Raw genomic sequence first — 16,960 nt, 5'->3', positions numbered from 1 at the left:
GTTACCACTAAGTGCCTGTATGTGTCCCGGGTGAACAATAATGTACACTGTATGGTCATCCCGGTGTAGACCTGCCATCTCCAGGTTGTGGCCCAACACTCGGCATTCAGCAGAGGTTCAAGTGTAGTTTTTAGTGGCTGCCCAGAACGGGGGAGGGTGAGGGCACCCTCCTGGTCACAATGAAGATAGTTTGCATCTGGTTTACATGCAGCCCAGGGCCCCGGAGGTGGAGGGGGGTGGTCCCCTGGGTCCCAAGGCAAGCTGCCCCTCACAGGCTGTCAGGGCCCAGGGGACAGGGGGTGGAGCCGCCGGCTGCACAGCGCTGTGCCGGGGCAGGAAGCGAGAGTGGGGAGAGGGGAGGCCACAGCCGGTGGAGGCAAGGCGGGTGCAGGGCGTGTGGGGAGGGAGGGAGGTGCCAGCATTCGGAGCCCTGAGGCCCTGCTGGCCCCTGGGCGCAGGCCCAGCTCCGGCCCCCAGGAATGGACCTCGTAGACCCTGACATCTTTAACAGGGACCCCCGGGACCATTATGACCTGCTGCAGCGGCTGGGTGGCGGCACCTATGGGGAAGTCTTCAAGGTGAGGAACCCCCCTCCTTCTCCAACACCCTCAAACCCGTGACCTTGGGGGTGAGCCCCAAGAAGGGATGGGGATGCGAGAGGGTCCCAGTCCTCTGCTTGGGTTCAGGGATGCTGAGGAAGAACTCGGGCAAATGGAGCCTGTCTGACTGCCAACTTCCCCTTTACAAGGCTCGAGAGAAGGTGACAGGGGACCTGGTGGCATTGAAGATGGTGAAGATGGAGCCTGGTGAGGACAGGACCCAGGCACTCCTTCCCCTACCCCCACCTCCTGGGACCCTGGGATCTCCCCCATACTCCCTCCCTGCAGTAGCCTCTTCTCTTCTGCCCCTCCTCGCAGACGATGATGTTTCCACCCTTCAGAAGGAAATCCTCATCTTGAAAACTTGTCGGCACGCCAACATCGTGGCCTACCATGGGAGTTATCTCTGGTGATGAGCTGCAGACCTGCCCTGCCCCCCCGCCCAGCCCCTGCCCCCAACTCCCATGCCTGACCAGCCGCCCCCCCCCCCCAACCTAACCTCTAATCCTGGACCTCCATTTTTAACTGGGGCCTCCTAACTTGATCTCCAGCCCGAAGTCCCACTTGTTTGATCAGAGCACCTCCAAATCTCATCTCCAATGAATAACTACCATTTCTCACCAAATTGATCCCTTCGTGGTAACCAAATGTGAAACCAAGTCCCCCTAAAACTGATCATCGTCCTGACTTGCAGGTCCCCCAGTTTCACTTTCTGTTCCTTTAATATGAACCCCTAATTTCCCTGACCCTTGAGTATCCCAGATGCCCCAGGAATGATCTCTGCCCCCCAGACCCGGCATCCTGGGCTCCTCTGTCCCCTCTGAACTTCCACAACCTGTGAAGTCTCTGCCCTGTTTCCTAGGTTAGCATGGGACGACAGAGAACGTCATGGTAGGAGCCCAGGGACCTGGGTTTGGTCCAGTTGACCCTAAACATATATTTTCTTCTCTGAGCCTCAACCTCCCCATCTGTAAAATGGGATGATTTCACTCTGGTAGGCAATAGAGAGATGACAGCTCTTACATTCAAGTTCTTGTTAAACTAGGATAGGATGGACAGTGAGCCAGGAACTGTCCTATAAATAATGATTTATTACTGCTGTTATCATTATTGCTCTTGAACTGTTGTAGGCTGCAGAAACTCTGGATCTGCATGGAATTCTGTGGCGCTGGTTCTCTCCAGGACATCTACCAAGGTGAGTGAGTGGCAGGGCGAGGAGATCAGGCAGCCCTTGGCCCTCCAATCCACCTGTCCTGTCCCTCTACCCTTGCATCTCTGGGGACTGTCTCTCTGGTCTGTATTTCACACAGAACCCTTCCTCTGGACCAGGCCTAGCCTGGAAGATGCTGGGGAGACTGTGGTACCCAAGCAGGCCCTGAACCCTATATCCTTCAGGATCTGAGAGTCCAGCTCTGGTTTTTCTGCAATGCTCCCCTCTACTTTCCCTGCCCCGTCTTCCCCCTGTGCCTGCATTTTCTCACCAAGGTCTATTCATGCCTTTGAGTATTTCTGCATTTCTAGCTCATCCTCGGTGCCCATCTGTTCATTTAATGAGTGAATGCATTTCTGATTCACTCAGCCTGCTTTTCACTGTCTTGGAGCATTGGAGGGTGGGGGCGGGATGGGCCTTGATCAGATTTCTGATGTGCACCTCTATCTGTGACCATCTCCCAGTCTCCGTCCAGCCCTAGACCTCAAATGTCAGGAAAGGAAGGACTTCATGAAGAAGTCCTCAGGGCGGGTGGGGGAAACTGAGGCCCGCAGAGAGGAAGTGACTCACCCCAGCAGCCCGTCAGACCTAGCCTCTGACCCCTTCAGTCTGCTGTCTCTCTCTGGTGTATTCTCCTCACCTCTCTGTGTTTCTCTTTCTCAATGTGTCTGTTTTCCCAGTTTTGGGTATCTCTGACCATGTTTGTCTTTCTCTGCCTCAGCTCGGGTCTGTTCCTGATTCTCTATGTCTCTTCCCATCTCTGTCTGCCTTTCCTCGTTCTACAGAGTGACATCACTCAGAGCTGTCCCATGCCTTCCATCTCCCCCCAAAGCGAAGCCCAAATTTCTCAACCGCCCACGAGTCTGACCCCCACTGGCAATCCCAGTCTGACGTGCCTCACCTCTTCTCCACCCACTTCACTGCTTTCCAGCACCACCGGGCACTCCCCTGCCTCTGGGCCTTTGCACTTGCCTTTCCCTTTCCGAGTGGGACTGCTCCCCATCTCCACCCCCGCTGCCTTCTCGGGGTCGCCTTCGCTGATCAACCTGTGTAAAATGTCATACTCCTTCCCACACATATTTCCCACACATATTTCCTGTTATCTTTTCTTGTTTAATTTTTCTTCTTACTATTTATTGGTGTCTTGTGTATCTTACCTGTGTATCTTATCTGCCATCCATCTCCTGCTCTAGAACGTTCTCTCCACGCGGGCAGGGCTCTCTGCCTCTTTTGTCCACAGCTGTATCCCTGCTGCCTGCCACAGTGGCTGGCACACAGTAGACATGCAGCAAATAATCACGTTGAATGAATCTCTCTGGTTCCCTGCACCGCTGCCTCTCTCTGTTGCTGACTGCCTTTCTGCCTCCTCCTCCCACCTGTCCCATCCCAGTTCTCCCCTCCCTGCGTGGTACCCTCTCAGCTGGTGTGGGTGGTGGCCAGGGGTCTGGCCTGCACCCAACACAGTGCCTGGGTGACCTCTGCAGTGACAGGCTCCCTGTCGGAGCTCCAGATCAGCTACGTCTGCCGGGAAGTGCTCCAGGTAAGGGGATGCTCTCTGGGCTTGGGCTGGGGCAGGGCCCTGCTCCTGCCTCTGGACGCTCACAGCCTGCACTTCGGCCTTCCTCCCCAGGGACTGGCCTATCTGCACTCACAGAAGAAGATCCACCGGGACATCAAGGTGATCTAGGGGCAGAGGTGGCCTTGGTGGGTGGGGCACCTGGGAGACAGGAGTCAGGAGGGTCAGGGTGTCGTGGGGCCAGGGAATGTCAGCAGCTTTGGACTTAGGGGTATCTCTGACAGCCTCTAATCCCTCCCTTCTCCCCAGGGAGCCAACATCCTCATCAACGATGCTGGGGAGGTCAGACTGGGTGAGTGTGGCTGGTGGGGCTGGCTGAGGGCCTGAGGGGGGGCCGAGGGGACAGGGGACCCCAGGTCACCATGTCTCTCCTTCTGTCTCCAGCTGACTTTGGTATCTCGGCCCAGATCGGGGCAACGCTGGCTCGACGCCTCTCTTTCATCGGGACGCCCTACTGGTGAGGGACGCCTGGCGGGCACCCAGGCGTGGTGTGGGCTGGCATGGCTTTAACAAGCTCAGTCTCTGGGAATCTCCACCCTGGCTTTTTTGCCCACCTCTACCTTTCTCTGGTAAACAGTCTATCTGCTCTTGGGGTCTTTTTGGAGTTTTCTATTTACCTAGGTCTCTGTGCATCCTCCACCCACTCCTCCCAGTGCTTGTGTTGATTTTTATCCCGGTCTGTCTGTCTTTCCATATCTGTCCATGTTTGTCTCACTATCTCTCTCTTAGTCTCCCATCTTCCAGCCTGTCTCTATCTCTCTGCCTTTATCTCTCTCCATCTTTTTTTTTTTTTTTAATATTTATTTGGTTATGCTGGGTCTTAGTTGCAGCATGTGGGATCTAGTTCCCTGACCAGGGATTGAACCCAGCCACCCTGCACTGGGAGCGTGGCATCTTAGCCACTGGTCCACCAGGGAAGTCTTTATTTCTGTCTCTCTCCATCTGTATGTTTCTCTCTGCATCTGGCTCTCTGTATGCCTGCCCCAGTCTCCTCTGTCTCCCCTTCCCCTTCTTGTTGTCACCCTTTGGTTCTCTGAGGCTCTCTGCCCCTAGGATGGCTCCGGAAGTGGCAGCTGTGGCCCTGAAGGGGGGTTACAATGAACTGTGTGATATCTGGTCCCTGGGCATCACAGCCATCGAATTAGCCGAGCTACAGCCACCACTGTTTGATGTACACCCTCTCAGGTAGGCAGATATGGCAAGTCCCCCTGGTCCCGGAGACCCCACTCAACTCTGACCCTGAACACCACCCCCCCAGCCTGTTTCTCCACCTCAAGACCACCTGGAGGAGACACCCCTTACTCTAAGCCCAATCTGAGATCCTCAGGATCCCCTCAACCCAGAAAGCTTTTTCTCCATCCCTCCACAGGAGGGGCCCCAACTTAGGGAGCCCCATTTTGAGGCTCCCCCTGAGCCTGCTGGTGTCCCCTCAAAGGGGCACCCCATGCCTTATGAAATGTACCCCTCATCCTCATTCTGTCCCTGCTGACCTCAGTGCTATTAGGGGCCCCTGGAGCCATGAGATCTGGCCGCCACTGGAAGTCTGAACACCCATGTTCTGTCCTTACTCTTCTAGGGTTCTCTTCCTCATGACCAAGAGTGGCTACCAGCCACCAAGGCTAAAGGATAAAGGCAAATGGTAGGAGAGGGGCACGTGGAGGAGGGAGAGGGAGGGCGGGGCCAAGGGCGATGGTCTGTTGGGAGGGTCTCTGGTCCCCTCACCCTGGAATTTGCCTTCTTCCTCCCAAGGTCGGCTGCTTTCCACAACTTTGTCAAAGTCACCCTCACTAAGAGCCCCAAGAAGCGACCCAGTGCCACCAAGATGCTCACTGTAAGCCTCCCTCCCCTGAGTAGCCTTCCCAAACGCACCCCCAGGGTGAGGAATTCCCCAGGGCCTCCCACAGCTCTCTACAAGGTGGATCATTTCATTTCACGGAACCCCCATGGCCCTTTCAAAGTCTCTAGTCCCTCTGATTTCCCCAGGATCCTCAAGACTCTCCCAACTGTGTCCCAGGCCCCCTTTTTGTTTTTTCTTGGCTGTGCTGGATCTTCACTGCAGTGCGCTGGCTTCTCACTGGGTGGAGCACGGGCTCCAGGGCACAAGGGCTTAGTCGTTGTAGCTCTGTGGCTTGTGGGGTCTTCCCATACCAGGGATCGAACCCGTGTCCCCGGCATTGGCAGGCAGATTCTCAACCACTGGACCGCCAGCAAAGTTCCCTACACTGAATTCTTAAACCTCACAAATTCCTAAGGGCCTCAGGACCCATTCCTGGGTGTGCTCCAGAATTCCAGGGGAACTCCAGTCCCCTCTGAGACACTTGTAGAGTTCTCCAAAATACCTCACATTCTTCTAATCCCTTCAGACACCTCAGAATCCCCCCAGGTTGCAGCTCCCCAGGATTCCCTGCCTTCTTCCTCTGTTGGCAACTTCCCCCCAAGTTTCCTCTTAGATGCGTTCTCCAGCCCCATCCCAGCCCCCTCCTTCCCGTCCCGCCCCCTGTCTGCTGACACCCCCCTTCCCCCCCTCCCCCAGCATCAACTGGTATCCCAGCCTGGGCTCAGCAGGGGCCTGATCCTAGATCTTCTGGACAAACTGAGGAACCCTGGGAAGGGGGCCCCTGTGGGCGAGATTGAAGACGAGGAGCCTGAGGTGAGGGCCTGGCTCGCCTTTGCTCAGCCTGTTTCCCTGCCTGGAGCGCCCCCTTGCTGCCTCTCTTAGAAAAGGGCCAGGGAGGATGGGGTGGTGGCTTGACACAGAGCCTGGGGGCACATGGGTTATGCGAGGGCCCAGGACTCCGGGCTGGACCCACAGGGTGGCTGCTGCTGGCGGACCTCGGGTCTGATGCAGCCGCCGCTCTACCCAGCTCCCCCCGGTCATCCCTCGGCGGATCCGATCCACCCATCGGGCCAGCTCTCTGGGGATCCCAGACGCGGATTGCTGTCGTGAGTATAGAATCTACGTTTCTGGATACCTGACTCCATAATCCAGGAGCTGCCCCTTCATCAGATTGCCCTAGAGACCCTCATCACTTCCAAATAGGCCCTCAGAGACCCCCATCACCATCTGACTCCACAGGAGACCCCAGAGAACCTCACCACCACCTGATCTACAAAATGCCTCTGGAGACCCCCACCTCTCTGTCCTGCAAACAGACCTCATGAGGCTTCCCATAACCACCAGGACTCCCAGAGACCTCAGGAATCTTTGCTCCCTGATCCTCAAATGAAACCTAAAAGCAACCACTCTATAACCATTTTGAACCCCCACCTCCCTGATCTCCATTCCTGACCCCAAATGCTGTATATGCTCAGTTGTGTCCAACTCTCTGTGACCCCATGGACTGTAGCCTGCCAGGCTCCTCTGTCTATGGGGATTCTCCAGGCAAGAGTACTGGAGCGGGTTGCCATGTCCTCCTCCAGGGGATCTTCCCGACCCAGGGATCCAACCCACATCTCCTGCGATAGCAGGTGGATTCTTTATCACTGGTGCTACCTGCGAGGCCCCCAGATGAAACCCCTGTAAACCAAGGTCCCTTCCCTATAGGGACAACTCCACTGCTAAGATCCTGACCCCAGAACCCACCCCCACTTCTATTCTTTCTGTTCCCAAATCCACATCTGCAGCTCACTGTGTGACCGCCCCCCCCCCCCCCCCATTCCCCAGGGCGGCACATGGAGTTCAGGAAGCTCAAAGGCATGGAGTCCAGGCCCCCGGTGGACACGGTGAGATCCTCCCTGACTGCCCAGATGCCCTCCTCTCCCCCTGGGCCACTGCTGACCTTTTACTATCCTGCAGGCTCGCCTACAGCCCCCTGGAGACTTCAAGAGCGGCAGTCCTAGGTCAGGGACCCTCAGGGTGGGAGTGGGGCAGGGATGTGTGTGGGGACCACCCGAGGCTCATACCTGTTCCTTCTCAGGAAGAACCTATCAGAGTCCGATGATGACTATGACGACGTGGACATGTAAGAGCTCTGCAGGCCCCCACCCAGCCCCCGCCTTCCTGTAACCCATCTTCCTACCCCCTGACCCCAGCCTCAGCCCTGCTTCCCTTCTACTACTCACTGCTGACCCTTGACCCCTGACCCCACCTTCCTTCACCTCTAACTCCGACTCCCCTTTCCTTCCTCTCCAATCCCAGCCAACTCAACCCTGGGTGCCCTGCTACCTTCTAGTCCCCAACTCCTGCCAGATGTTCCTCTCACTCCCAGACCTCAACTGCTGCCCTAACCTTTAACCCCCGGACCCCCTCATCTTTCTTCATCTTCTCACCCACCCTCAGACTGAACCTTCCCCCATGTCAGGCCCTCAGCCCCAGACCCAACCTCAACCCCAGCAGTTGGCCCAGGCCCCCATCTCCCCCAGCCCCAGGCCTGTGTCAGCCTCAGGGCCCACCTGTCCATTGCACACCTCTCGTCTGTAATAGACTCACGTGCACCAGGTGAGAACCTGACCCCCGGAGCACCGTACAGTCTGTGTTCCTAGGCGGGTGTGAAGTTGCAGAGACTTGATGCACTGTCAGCACTTGATATCTAAGAGTTACTGGTACCATTATCATCATGGTAATCAGTCCTTTAGCCCTCAGCTCTAGCCCCAGATCGAGTCACCCTCTGACCCTCCTGAGCTCAGACCTCCAGCCCCAACCCTCCCCAGGCCTTGTTGCCCACACCCCCCGCCTGCTGATCCCATCTTTGTGTTCCAGCCCCGCCCCTGCAGAAGACACACCTCCTCCACTGCCCCCCAAGGTAAGGCCCTCGGACAGAGATGGGGGGCTGGGGGCCAGGAGCCAGGGCCCATAGACACTGGGATATTAAGCTTTCTTGGGCTGGAGTCTAGGACACCAGGTCCTTTGAGATCTGAGAGACTGGGATGACTGGGATCTGGAAATGGCATCCCTGACCCTAGGGGTGGGACTCAGAATATTTAGCCCAATGGATGCTGGTCAGTAGCTGGTCTTTGGAAACCCCACTGCACCCAACCCTTCCCCTTTAGTAGCTGGAGTGTGTTGATTTTGGGGCATGGTTCAGAGGGGAAGGTTGGAGGGGTGGTTAGATATCACAGGGCCATGACCTAATGTCGGTTCTGGCAGAGGTGGTTGGCAAGGTGCCCTCTCTCTGAGTTGATCTAATGTATTCCTCACCCTCCTTCTCTCTCTCCAAAGCCCAAGTTCCGTTCTCCGTCAGATGAGGGTCCTGGGGGGACTGGGGATGATGGCCAGCTGAGCCCGGGGGTGCTGGTCCGGTGTGCCAGTGGGCCTCCCCCACGCACCCCCAATCTCGTGCCTCCCCCAGCCACCCGAAGCCCCCACCTCACTGCCCACTCAGGTAACAAGGCAGGCTGGGGTGGGAGGTGGGTGAAGGTGGGGGTTGGGCAGGGATCAGGGGGCTTTGGGGGCTGATTTTCCTCTCCCCTTCTCAGAACCCTCACTCTGGAACCCAGCCCCCCGAGAGCCTGACCAGCCCCCGCTGTTGCCCCCCAAGAAGGAAAAGATGAAGAGAAAGGTGAGGCTGGTGATGCTGAGGATTGATATCTCTGGATGCAGCTGGGGATGCCTGGTGGGAGTGGGGGGGTGGGGCAGGGAAGACTAATAATAATGACAGGTGACATTTGTTGAGCAGAGCCTCTGTGCCAGACCCTGATCTCGTGTCTTTACGTGGTGCGTACCTGCACAGATAGAGGTAGATACTGCAGTTGTTGTTCAGTCACTAAGTCGTGTCTGACGCTTTGTGACCCCGTGGACTACAGCATGCCAGACTGCCCTGTCCTTCGCTCTCTGCTGGAGTTTGCTCAAACTCACATCCAGTGAGTCGGGGATGCCATCCTGCAGATACTGCAGAGATAGATCTATCTGCCATTTCAAAATGGGGAAACTGAGGCACAGAGGGATTAAACAGTTTCCAAGGTCATAAACCTTTGAGCAGGCAGAGTCAGGATTTGAACCTTGCCACTCTTGCTTCTGAGTCCTAACCACTGTGCCTTCCTGTCCCCTCCTCCCTTTTGCTGGATCTGCTGCTGCCCCACCCCCCATGGCCCACCCAGGGATGTGCCCTTCTTGTCAAGTTGTTCAATGGCTGCCCCCTCCGGATCCACAGCACGGCGGCCTGGACGCACCCCTCCACCAAGGGTGAGTATTCAGGAGGGTCACAGAGAATGTGGCGGGGTTGGGGAGCACCCTTAGTGGAAGGTAGAAAGTCAGGGAGAGGGGAAGGGTCTTAATATGGTAGGGAGTGGCAGAGTGGAGGCAGGGGCAGAACCAGGAGTTACAGCTGGGGTTTAGGGATCAAAGTTGGGTAGAGTGAAGCTGAGTTTGAGAATGAAGATTAGGGAAATTAGTTTGGAGGTCAAGAGTGTCAGATATAGAACTTCCCTGAGGGTCTAGTGGTTAAGACTCTGTGCTTCCACTGCAGGGGGGGGCATGGGTTTGATCCCTGGCCAGGGAACTAAGATCCCACATGCTGCACAGTGTGGCCACAAAAAAATAAATAAAATAGGAATTTTAAAAAGGAGTGTCAGATAAACCAGAAAGGTCAGAGTTCGGTGTATAAGATCTGGGACAGTTGGACCCCATTAACCTCAGTTGCCCCAGAGAAGGAAATGGCAACCCATTGCAGTATGCTTGCCTGGAAAAATCCCATGGTCAGAGGAGCCTGGTGAGCTACAGTCCATGAGGTCTCAAAGAGTCAGACATGACTGAGTGCACACACACACACACACACATACACATACACACAGCCTCAGTTGGAGGTTCATGGTAGAGAGATTGGGATTGGCAATTTGGGGTCAGGAGTTTTAGGGATTAGAATGTAGCAGAAAGGGACAGAATTTGGGGATCAAAAATGTGGAGACAAAGTCAGTGAAGGGTAAATGTTAAGGAAACAGTATTAGAGCTTGTAGGGTCACACTGGACAGAAAGAGTCGTATGTAAGGGTATTTGAATTTGGGGATCAATGTTGAGATAGGATTAGCATTCAGGGACCAGAACTGGGGAGAAAGACAGATAGAATTGAGAGAGCTACTGGGGAAGACATGTCTGATGTTGGGGTCAGAATTGAGGGGACAGATGGTCAGGATTTGCAGGTCAGAGATGGGAGAACCACCAGAACAGGGGAAGTCAGAGGCTGGTGAGAATGAGACCAGCTCAGGGGAACTGGTCAGGATTTGAGTTCAGATTTGTGAAAACAAAGGCTGGAAATGTCAGTGTGAGGGGAGAATAGAGAATTGAAGGAACAGAGTATCAGCGTTTGGGGTCATACGGGGGTCTGGGAGGTCCCATGTGATGAAGCAGGTCCTAGCATCATCATGTCTGCCCCCCTAGACCAGCACCTGCTCCTGGGGGCCGAGGAAGGCATTTTTATCCTGAACCGAAATGATCAGGAGGCTACGCTGGAGATGGTGAGGGGCAGTCCCTGGAGTGGGTCAAGGTGGTCCAAGGGTGGGAGCTGGAGTTGGGGTTGCTGGGGTCTTACAGGAGCCATCTCCCCCTTGCCTGCAGCTTTTTTCTGGCCGGACTACCTGGGTGTACTCCATCAACAATGTCCTCATGTCTCTCTCAGGTCTGGCTGTGGCTTGGGTGGGAGGGGCGGGGGACAGAACTTAAGGGGTCAAAGGTCAGGAGGTTGGGAAATAGATGGGCACAGAGAAAACAATTAGGCTCCCCCTTCTCAGAGCCTACAGTTCAAATTCCAGTCACCTTTTCACTGTGGGACTTGGGGCAAGACATTTCTTCCTAAGCCTCTGTTTCCGCATCTTTAAAATGGGGCTCACAATCGTGCCCATCTCTCAAGTCAGTTTTGAGGTAATTTCCACAAGAAGTCAGTCTTTACCTTTCTTTGATGTTGACAAGATGACAATACTTGTTCCATGCTTTACTGAAATGGAGTGAGCAGGTTGTGGATTAAAATTTTGTGTCATTGCTCTATAAACACTTTGTGTAAAAGAATATCTAATTTATGAGGAGACCCAGAGCCAAATAGAATGAGTGAGCTCATTCATATCACATCTGTGATGACAAACTTTTGCAGAATTTCTAGATGTTCCTTCTTAAACTTTGTAATATGTGTAACTTCATCTGATTGTTAAGTGTCTGTCATTTCTCATGTGGCCACAAGTGCTACAAGGGTAGGGAACATATTTATTTTACTTACCATTGTTCACCAGAGCTGAGCACAGTGCCTGGCCTATAATGAACATTTAAAATATGTTGCAATGGGACTTCCTGGTGGCCCAGTGTTTAAGATTCCACACTTCCACAGCAGTGGGCATGGGTTCAATCCCTGGTCAGGGAACTAAGATACCACATGCCATGGGGCACACACAAAAATTTTTTTTAAAATGTTGCAAGAAAAAATGAGTAAATAAAGGTGCTTGAGACTAGAAGACTTGGGCATTTAAAAGGGATGGGGCCAAGTGATGGGCTGAGGGAAGGGTGGGAGTGTGCAGTAGCCTATAACTGCCTGCTTTCCCTATGTACACACACACTGCAGGAAAGACCCCCTACCTGTATTCTCATAGCATCCTGGGCCTGCTGGAACGGAAAGAGGCCAGAGCAGGAAGCCCCATCGCTCACATTAGCCCCCACCGGCTACTAGCAAGGTACCAGCCCCGAGTGGTACCACTGACCCCTCTAATGCCCCATTCCTGCCGTCCCTCTCCCCCATTCATGCCTACCTTCCGTCGCAGGAAGAACATAGTCTCCGCTAAGATCCCGGACACCAAAGGCTGCCGGGCGTGCTGTGTGGGTGAGAACCCCAGGGGTGGGCAGACATGGGGCAGGACTAAGGGCGGGACTTGGACTCCCTCTCCACCCGAGAGGGTTGCAGAGTTAAGGCAGGGTGAGTAGAGCCTGGGGAGAGGTGTGTGTGGCCTTTGGGGGCAAGGGGTCGCGGGAGAGACCCTTGACCCCTACTTACCCGCCTCCACAGCGGAGGGCGCCAGCTCCGGAGGTCCGTTCCTGTGTGGGGCTTTGGAGACATCCGTGGTCCTGCTTCAGTGGTACCAGCCCATGAACAAGTTTCTGCTGGTCCGGGTAGGGAGCCTGAGACGCTGGGGGCTTTGTCAGTTTGGGTGGCTGGGGCCATCCTCTGTGCGCTTCTGCAGCTAGCCCTGCGAACCTGGGCTTCCACCCGAGGCCTCCCCCAATCTCCCCAATGCCCCGCCCACCTGGAGGCTCCTCCCCTCAAGTGTTTCCGATCCTTAAGCTCCTGCCCTCACCCCACCCGTCACTTTCTAAGCCTTCTGAGGCCTCACCCCCCCCCCCCGAAGTTTCTAAATGGTGCCTCCCAAAACTGAGGGCTCAAGAAATCCTTGGCGGGGAGGGGAAATACTTCGGAAGCCCCAAGCCCAGTGTCTTCCAAGACCCCGCCCCCGGCCCCGCCCCGGCCTCCTCTGAACCCGCCCCTCCCTGCGCGGCCCGCAGCAGGTGCTGTTCCCGCTCCCTACGCCTCTGCCGGTGTTTGCACTGCTGACCGGGCCAGGCTCCGAGCTGCCCTCCGTGTGCATCGGCGTGAGCCCCGGGAAGCCGGCGAAGTCGGTGCTGTTCCACACTGTGCGCTTCGGCGCGCTCTCCTGCTGGCTGGGCGAGATGAGCACGGGTGAGGCGGGCAGGCTCTGGGACGGGTTGGGCTGGGTCTGAGTGGCTGGGCGGTGCTTAGCCTGAGGCGTAAGTGGGAAAGGGGATGAACCGACAGCGGGGCGGGAGAACGTTGGGTATGTATAATTAGTGAGGTTGATGGTGGGGAATGGGGAATTCTGTGATAGGCGGGGTTTAGCCCAGTTGCTTGGGAATGGAGAGGGGGGCCTAGCGGAGAAAGGCGTAATGCGGGAGGATTGGTCCCTGAACCCGGATCTCTCAAGCAGAGCACAAGGGACCGGTACAGGTGACTCAGGTCGAGGAAGACAAGGTGATGGTGTTGATGGACGGTAAGAACTTTCCTCCCTCCCTTGCCTCCACTGTTCCTAGATACCGACCCCCAGACGCCGCACCTCTCAGAAACTCTGAGCTCCTCCAGTCCTTACCCGTCCGTATTGTCCGGTCCCTCGATAACCTTCTCAAGCCCGCTTACTGCTCTTAAACTCCCTTCTCTACCTCCTTCTAGGGTCCCTGAAGCTGGTGACACCAGAGGGGGCCCCGGTCCGGGGGCTTCGAACTCCAGAGATCCCCATGACTGAAGCGGTGGAGGCCGTGGGTATGTGCCGGAATGATAATTCCGGGGTCCGGGGTCCAGGTTGGAGGCTTAAGTGAAACCCAAGGGTAACAGGCACTGCTTTCCTCCCAGCTATGGTCGGGGGTCGGCTCCAGGCCTTCTGGAAGCATGGAGTGCAGGTGTGGGCTCTAGGCTCGGACCAGGTAAGCTCCTCCCTCCTAGCACCCGCAAGCCCCTCCCACGTCAATCATCTCACTCATCTGGTCGATAGGGGGAACAAACTCCGCCCCTTGAGGTGACGCTTCCTCTAGGCTCAGTTCACACAGGTCCGTTTCTCTGCTCCAGTGTTTCTTGGGACCAGAGCTCATCCAGGGTTACTGTGTGACTGCTTCTTTCTAAGCCCCCCTCAGGCTCCCAACTGTAAAATGGGGTCAGAAATAGAGACAAGTGGGTTAAGAGCATGGACCAGAATGCCTGGGTTGGAATCCAGCTGAATGATTTTAGGCAAATGACTTAATCTTTCTGTGCCTCACTTTTCTCATCTGGAAAATGGAGTGAAAATGATGCTTAATTCACAGAACACCACGTGTCAGGCTCTGCCCTGACATTTTTGTATTCTCCTTAATCTTTGAGATCGCCTATCAGGTAGGTATTATGATTTCAAAGGTTAGTGCTCTGAGGTGCAGAGAGGTTAAGTAACTTGCCTGAGGTCACACAGTTGATGAGTGGTGGTAGCAGGAATGATTATTTCTGGACCTGAGGAGTTCAGAGACCTTGCCCCTTACTCTCTTTAAGGGAGAGGGGAGGAGTCTTCTAGACACTGATACAGCACCTTTTCCCCCAGCTGTTGCAGGAGCTCAGAGATCCCACCCTCACCTTCCGTCTGCTTGGCTCCCCCAGGTATGAACTTGGGGAAGAGGACAAAGGACCAGGGAGGGGGGTACTTTGGATGTAAAGAGGGTATCTTGAGGTGTCCCCCAGCCATCTGTATCTTTGGCCTGGACATCCTCTCACCTGGTCTCCCTGCTTCTATCTCTGTCTCCTATAGTCTATTCCCCCACAGAGCAGCCAAGATGGAATTTTCTTTTGTTAAAAAAAAATTTTATTTATTTATTTTTGGCTGTGTTGCGGCTCCTGGGCTCTAGAGTACAGGCTCAGTAGTTGTGATGCACAAGCTTAGTTGCCCCACGGCACGTGGGATCTTCCCAGATCAGGGATTGGGTCTGTGTCTCCCGCATTGGCAGGCAGATTCTTCACCACTGAGCCACCAGGGAAGCCGGAAGGTGGAATTTTCATTCTTTTTTAACTTCTTATTGATATGTTGATATAAATTTAGACTCAGAGAAGTTGCAAAAATAAATTTAAGAATTCTGTATCCCCTTCACCCAGATTCCCTTTTATTATTTTTAACCACATTTGCTTTATTCTTGCCTTGCATATATGTGTAATTTTTTTCTATTGGCACATGAATTGCAAGCATGATGCCAATTTACCCCAAAATACTTCAGTGTATGTTTCCTAAATCAAGGCAAGGACATAACTCTTACAAACCACAATACAGCTGTCAAAATCAAGAAAAGAGCACCGAGATAGCACTATCTTCTAATTTCACACACCCACTCAAGTCTCACCAGTTGTTCCAATGATGCTCTTTGTAACCAAAAAATAATACTTTTTTTTGGTCCATGATATCATCCAGGATTGTGGGCTGCATTTTGGAGTCATGTTTCTTTAGGCTTGTGCCTGGAACGATTCTTCAGACTTTCTGTGCTTTTCGTGACCTTGACACTCTTGAAGAGTACAGGAAATTTGTTTTTTCAGAATGTCCCTTAGTTGGGTTTGAGGTTTCCAGGTTACACATTTGGGGCAGGAATACCGCAGAAGTGATGGGGTGTCCTCACTGCATCAGATCAGGAAGTGTGTGTCAGTTTGTCCCGCTACTGGTGAGGTTATCTTTGGTCAGTCACTTGGTTAAAATGGAATCAGCCAGCTTTCTTGACTATAATGCTACTCTTCTTTCCTCTGTATAAATAAGTATCCTTTTGGGTAATTTCTTGAGACTATGTAAAACTACTGTTTCACCTAACTTTACCATGACTTGGTGATTTTTGCCTGAGTCTATTAAATGGTGATTTTCCTATTTCTATCATTTCTTCTACATTTATAAGTCGGCATTCTACTGTAGCAGAGAGCTGTCCCTTCTCCACCATGTATGTATGTATGTATGTATATTTGTATGTATGTGTGTATATATGACTGTGTATTTCAGCATAGTCTCAAGGATTTTTATTTTATTATTTTTAAAAAAATGATCCTCCACTTTATTTTTTTTAAAGATTTATTTACTTGTTTGTTTTTGGCTGTGGCAGATCTTCGTTGTTGCACAGACTTTTCTTTAGTTGCTGAGAGCAGGGGCCACTCTTCTTCATTGCAGTGTATAGGCTTCTCGTTGTCGTGAGTTCTCTTGTTGTGGAGCACAGGCTCTAGGCACACAGGCTCAGTAGTTGTGGCTCGCCAGCTTAGCTGCTCTGTGGCAAGTGGGATCTTCCTAGGCCAGGGATCAAACTGGTGTCCCTTGTATTGCAAAGCAGATTCTTAACTGCTGGACCACCAGGAAAGCTGATATTCATTTTATTCTATGGGTTATAATCTATTACTATTATTATCTGTTTTGAGGCACAAATACTCACAGATTTAGCCAGTGAGAGCCCCTTCAAAGATCTCTTTGATCTTTCAATATGTCAGAGGGGTCTTTTAAAATCCAGATCTGATTGTGTCACTCTCCACTTGGTTAAAAGCTTCCTGTGGCCTCAAGATAAATACCAATCCTGGTCACAGCCCACAAACCATGACTTGTGCAGTCAAGCTCTCTCCCATGTAAGTCCTTTGTCCAGGCTGTTCTCTGCCCAGAACACTCTTCCCTGCCCTTTCACCAAGTGTCCTCCTGAACTTCTTTCAGGCTCCACCATCCACTCTTTAGGGACACCTTGGCTGAACCCTTGAGCTAGGTTTCCCTGCTGTGTGCCTCATGCTTCTTTGTACTCATCTAATTCACTGATTCATGTTGGTCTCCTGAGGGCAGGGGCGATGTCTGCTCATCCACTGCCCTAGCCCAACACTATGCTGGAACAAACTCTATAGACTTCTCTGCAAATGAGTGAATGAACAAATGAGTGAATGAACAAATGAGTGAATGAACAAATGAGTGAATGAACTGACTTCTCTTTTCCTTCCCCAGGCCTGTGGTGGTGGAGACACGCCCAGTAGATGATCCCACTGCCCCCAGCAACCTCTACATCCAGGAATGAGTCCCTGAGGGGGTGTTAGGAACCAGTCTCTACACCTCCCTCCCCAACGGACACACACTCCTGACCCTGGCATGCCCCTGTCTCCCAATAAACATGACTTCAGTCTCTGCTTTCATCTTGATTTTGGG

General features: G+C 53.5%; 1 protein-coding gene across 3 annotated transcripts; it reads left to right on the top strand.

The window, feature by feature from the left end:
* The first annotated feature begins 354 nt into the window (after positions 1–354).
* On the top strand, positions 355–16,939 carry MAP4K1 (mitogen-activated protein kinase kinase kinase kinase 1). 3 transcript variants are annotated; one of them, XM_061139220.1, is made up of 31 exons: positions 355–578; positions 749–806; positions 918–1,008; positions 1,730–1,794; positions 3,294–3,349; positions 3,440–3,487; positions 3,635–3,677; positions 3,770–3,842; positions 4,439–4,570; positions 4,962–5,024; positions 5,135–5,216; positions 5,919–6,035; positions 6,250–6,328; positions 7,050–7,108; positions 7,194–7,225; positions 7,303–7,347; positions 8,085–8,127; positions 8,544–8,706; positions 8,801–8,883; positions 9,422–9,506; positions 10,698–10,774; positions 10,875–10,935; positions 11,866–11,974; positions 12,062–12,120; positions 12,304–12,407; positions 12,798–12,972; positions 13,235–13,300; positions 13,477–13,566; positions 13,657–13,727; positions 14,369–14,424; positions 16,763–16,939. In XM_061139220.1, the coding sequence occupies exons 1-31, from the start codon at positions 480–482 to the stop codon at positions 16,830–16,832; spliced, it is 2,454 nt and encodes an 817-aa protein (XP_060995203.1). In that variant the 5' UTR covers positions 355–479; the 3' UTR covers positions 16,833–16,939. The 3 variants fall into 3 exon arrangements, with proteins under 3 accessions (XP_060995203.1, XP_060995201.1, XP_060995202.1); XM_061139218.1 differs by having other exon boundaries at positions 356–578; positions 7,182–7,225; XM_061139219.1 differs by having other exon boundaries at positions 357–578; positions 7,182–7,225; positions 13,238–13,300.
* The last annotated feature ends 21 nt before the right edge of the window (positions 16,940–16,960 follow it).

The sequence above is a fragment of the Dama dama genome, chromosome 4 (genome assembly GCF_033118175.1).
Source record: "Dama dama isolate Ldn47 chromosome 4, ASM3311817v1, whole genome shotgun sequence".
NCBI lineage: Eukaryota > Metazoa > Chordata > Mammalia > Artiodactyla > Cervidae > Dama > Dama dama.
The sequence above is the reverse complement of the archived record's forward strand: the minus strand, read 5'-3'. Positions and strand labels throughout refer to the sequence as shown.

Bases quoted from the DNA above. Each gene is read 5' to 3' on its own strand.
- MAP4K1 (XM_061139218.1), top strand. From the start codon at position 480: ATGGACCTCGTAGACCCTGACATCTTTAACAGGGACCCCCGGGACCAT. The intron at 4,571-4,961 runs GTAGGCAGATAT...TTACTCTTCTAG, and splicing joins TTTGATGTACACCCTCTCAG to GGTTCTCTTCCTCATGACCA. The intron at 7,348-8,084 runs GTAAGAGCTCTG...TTTGTGTTCCAG, and splicing joins GACTATGACGACGTGGACAT to CCCCGCCCCTGCAGAAGACA.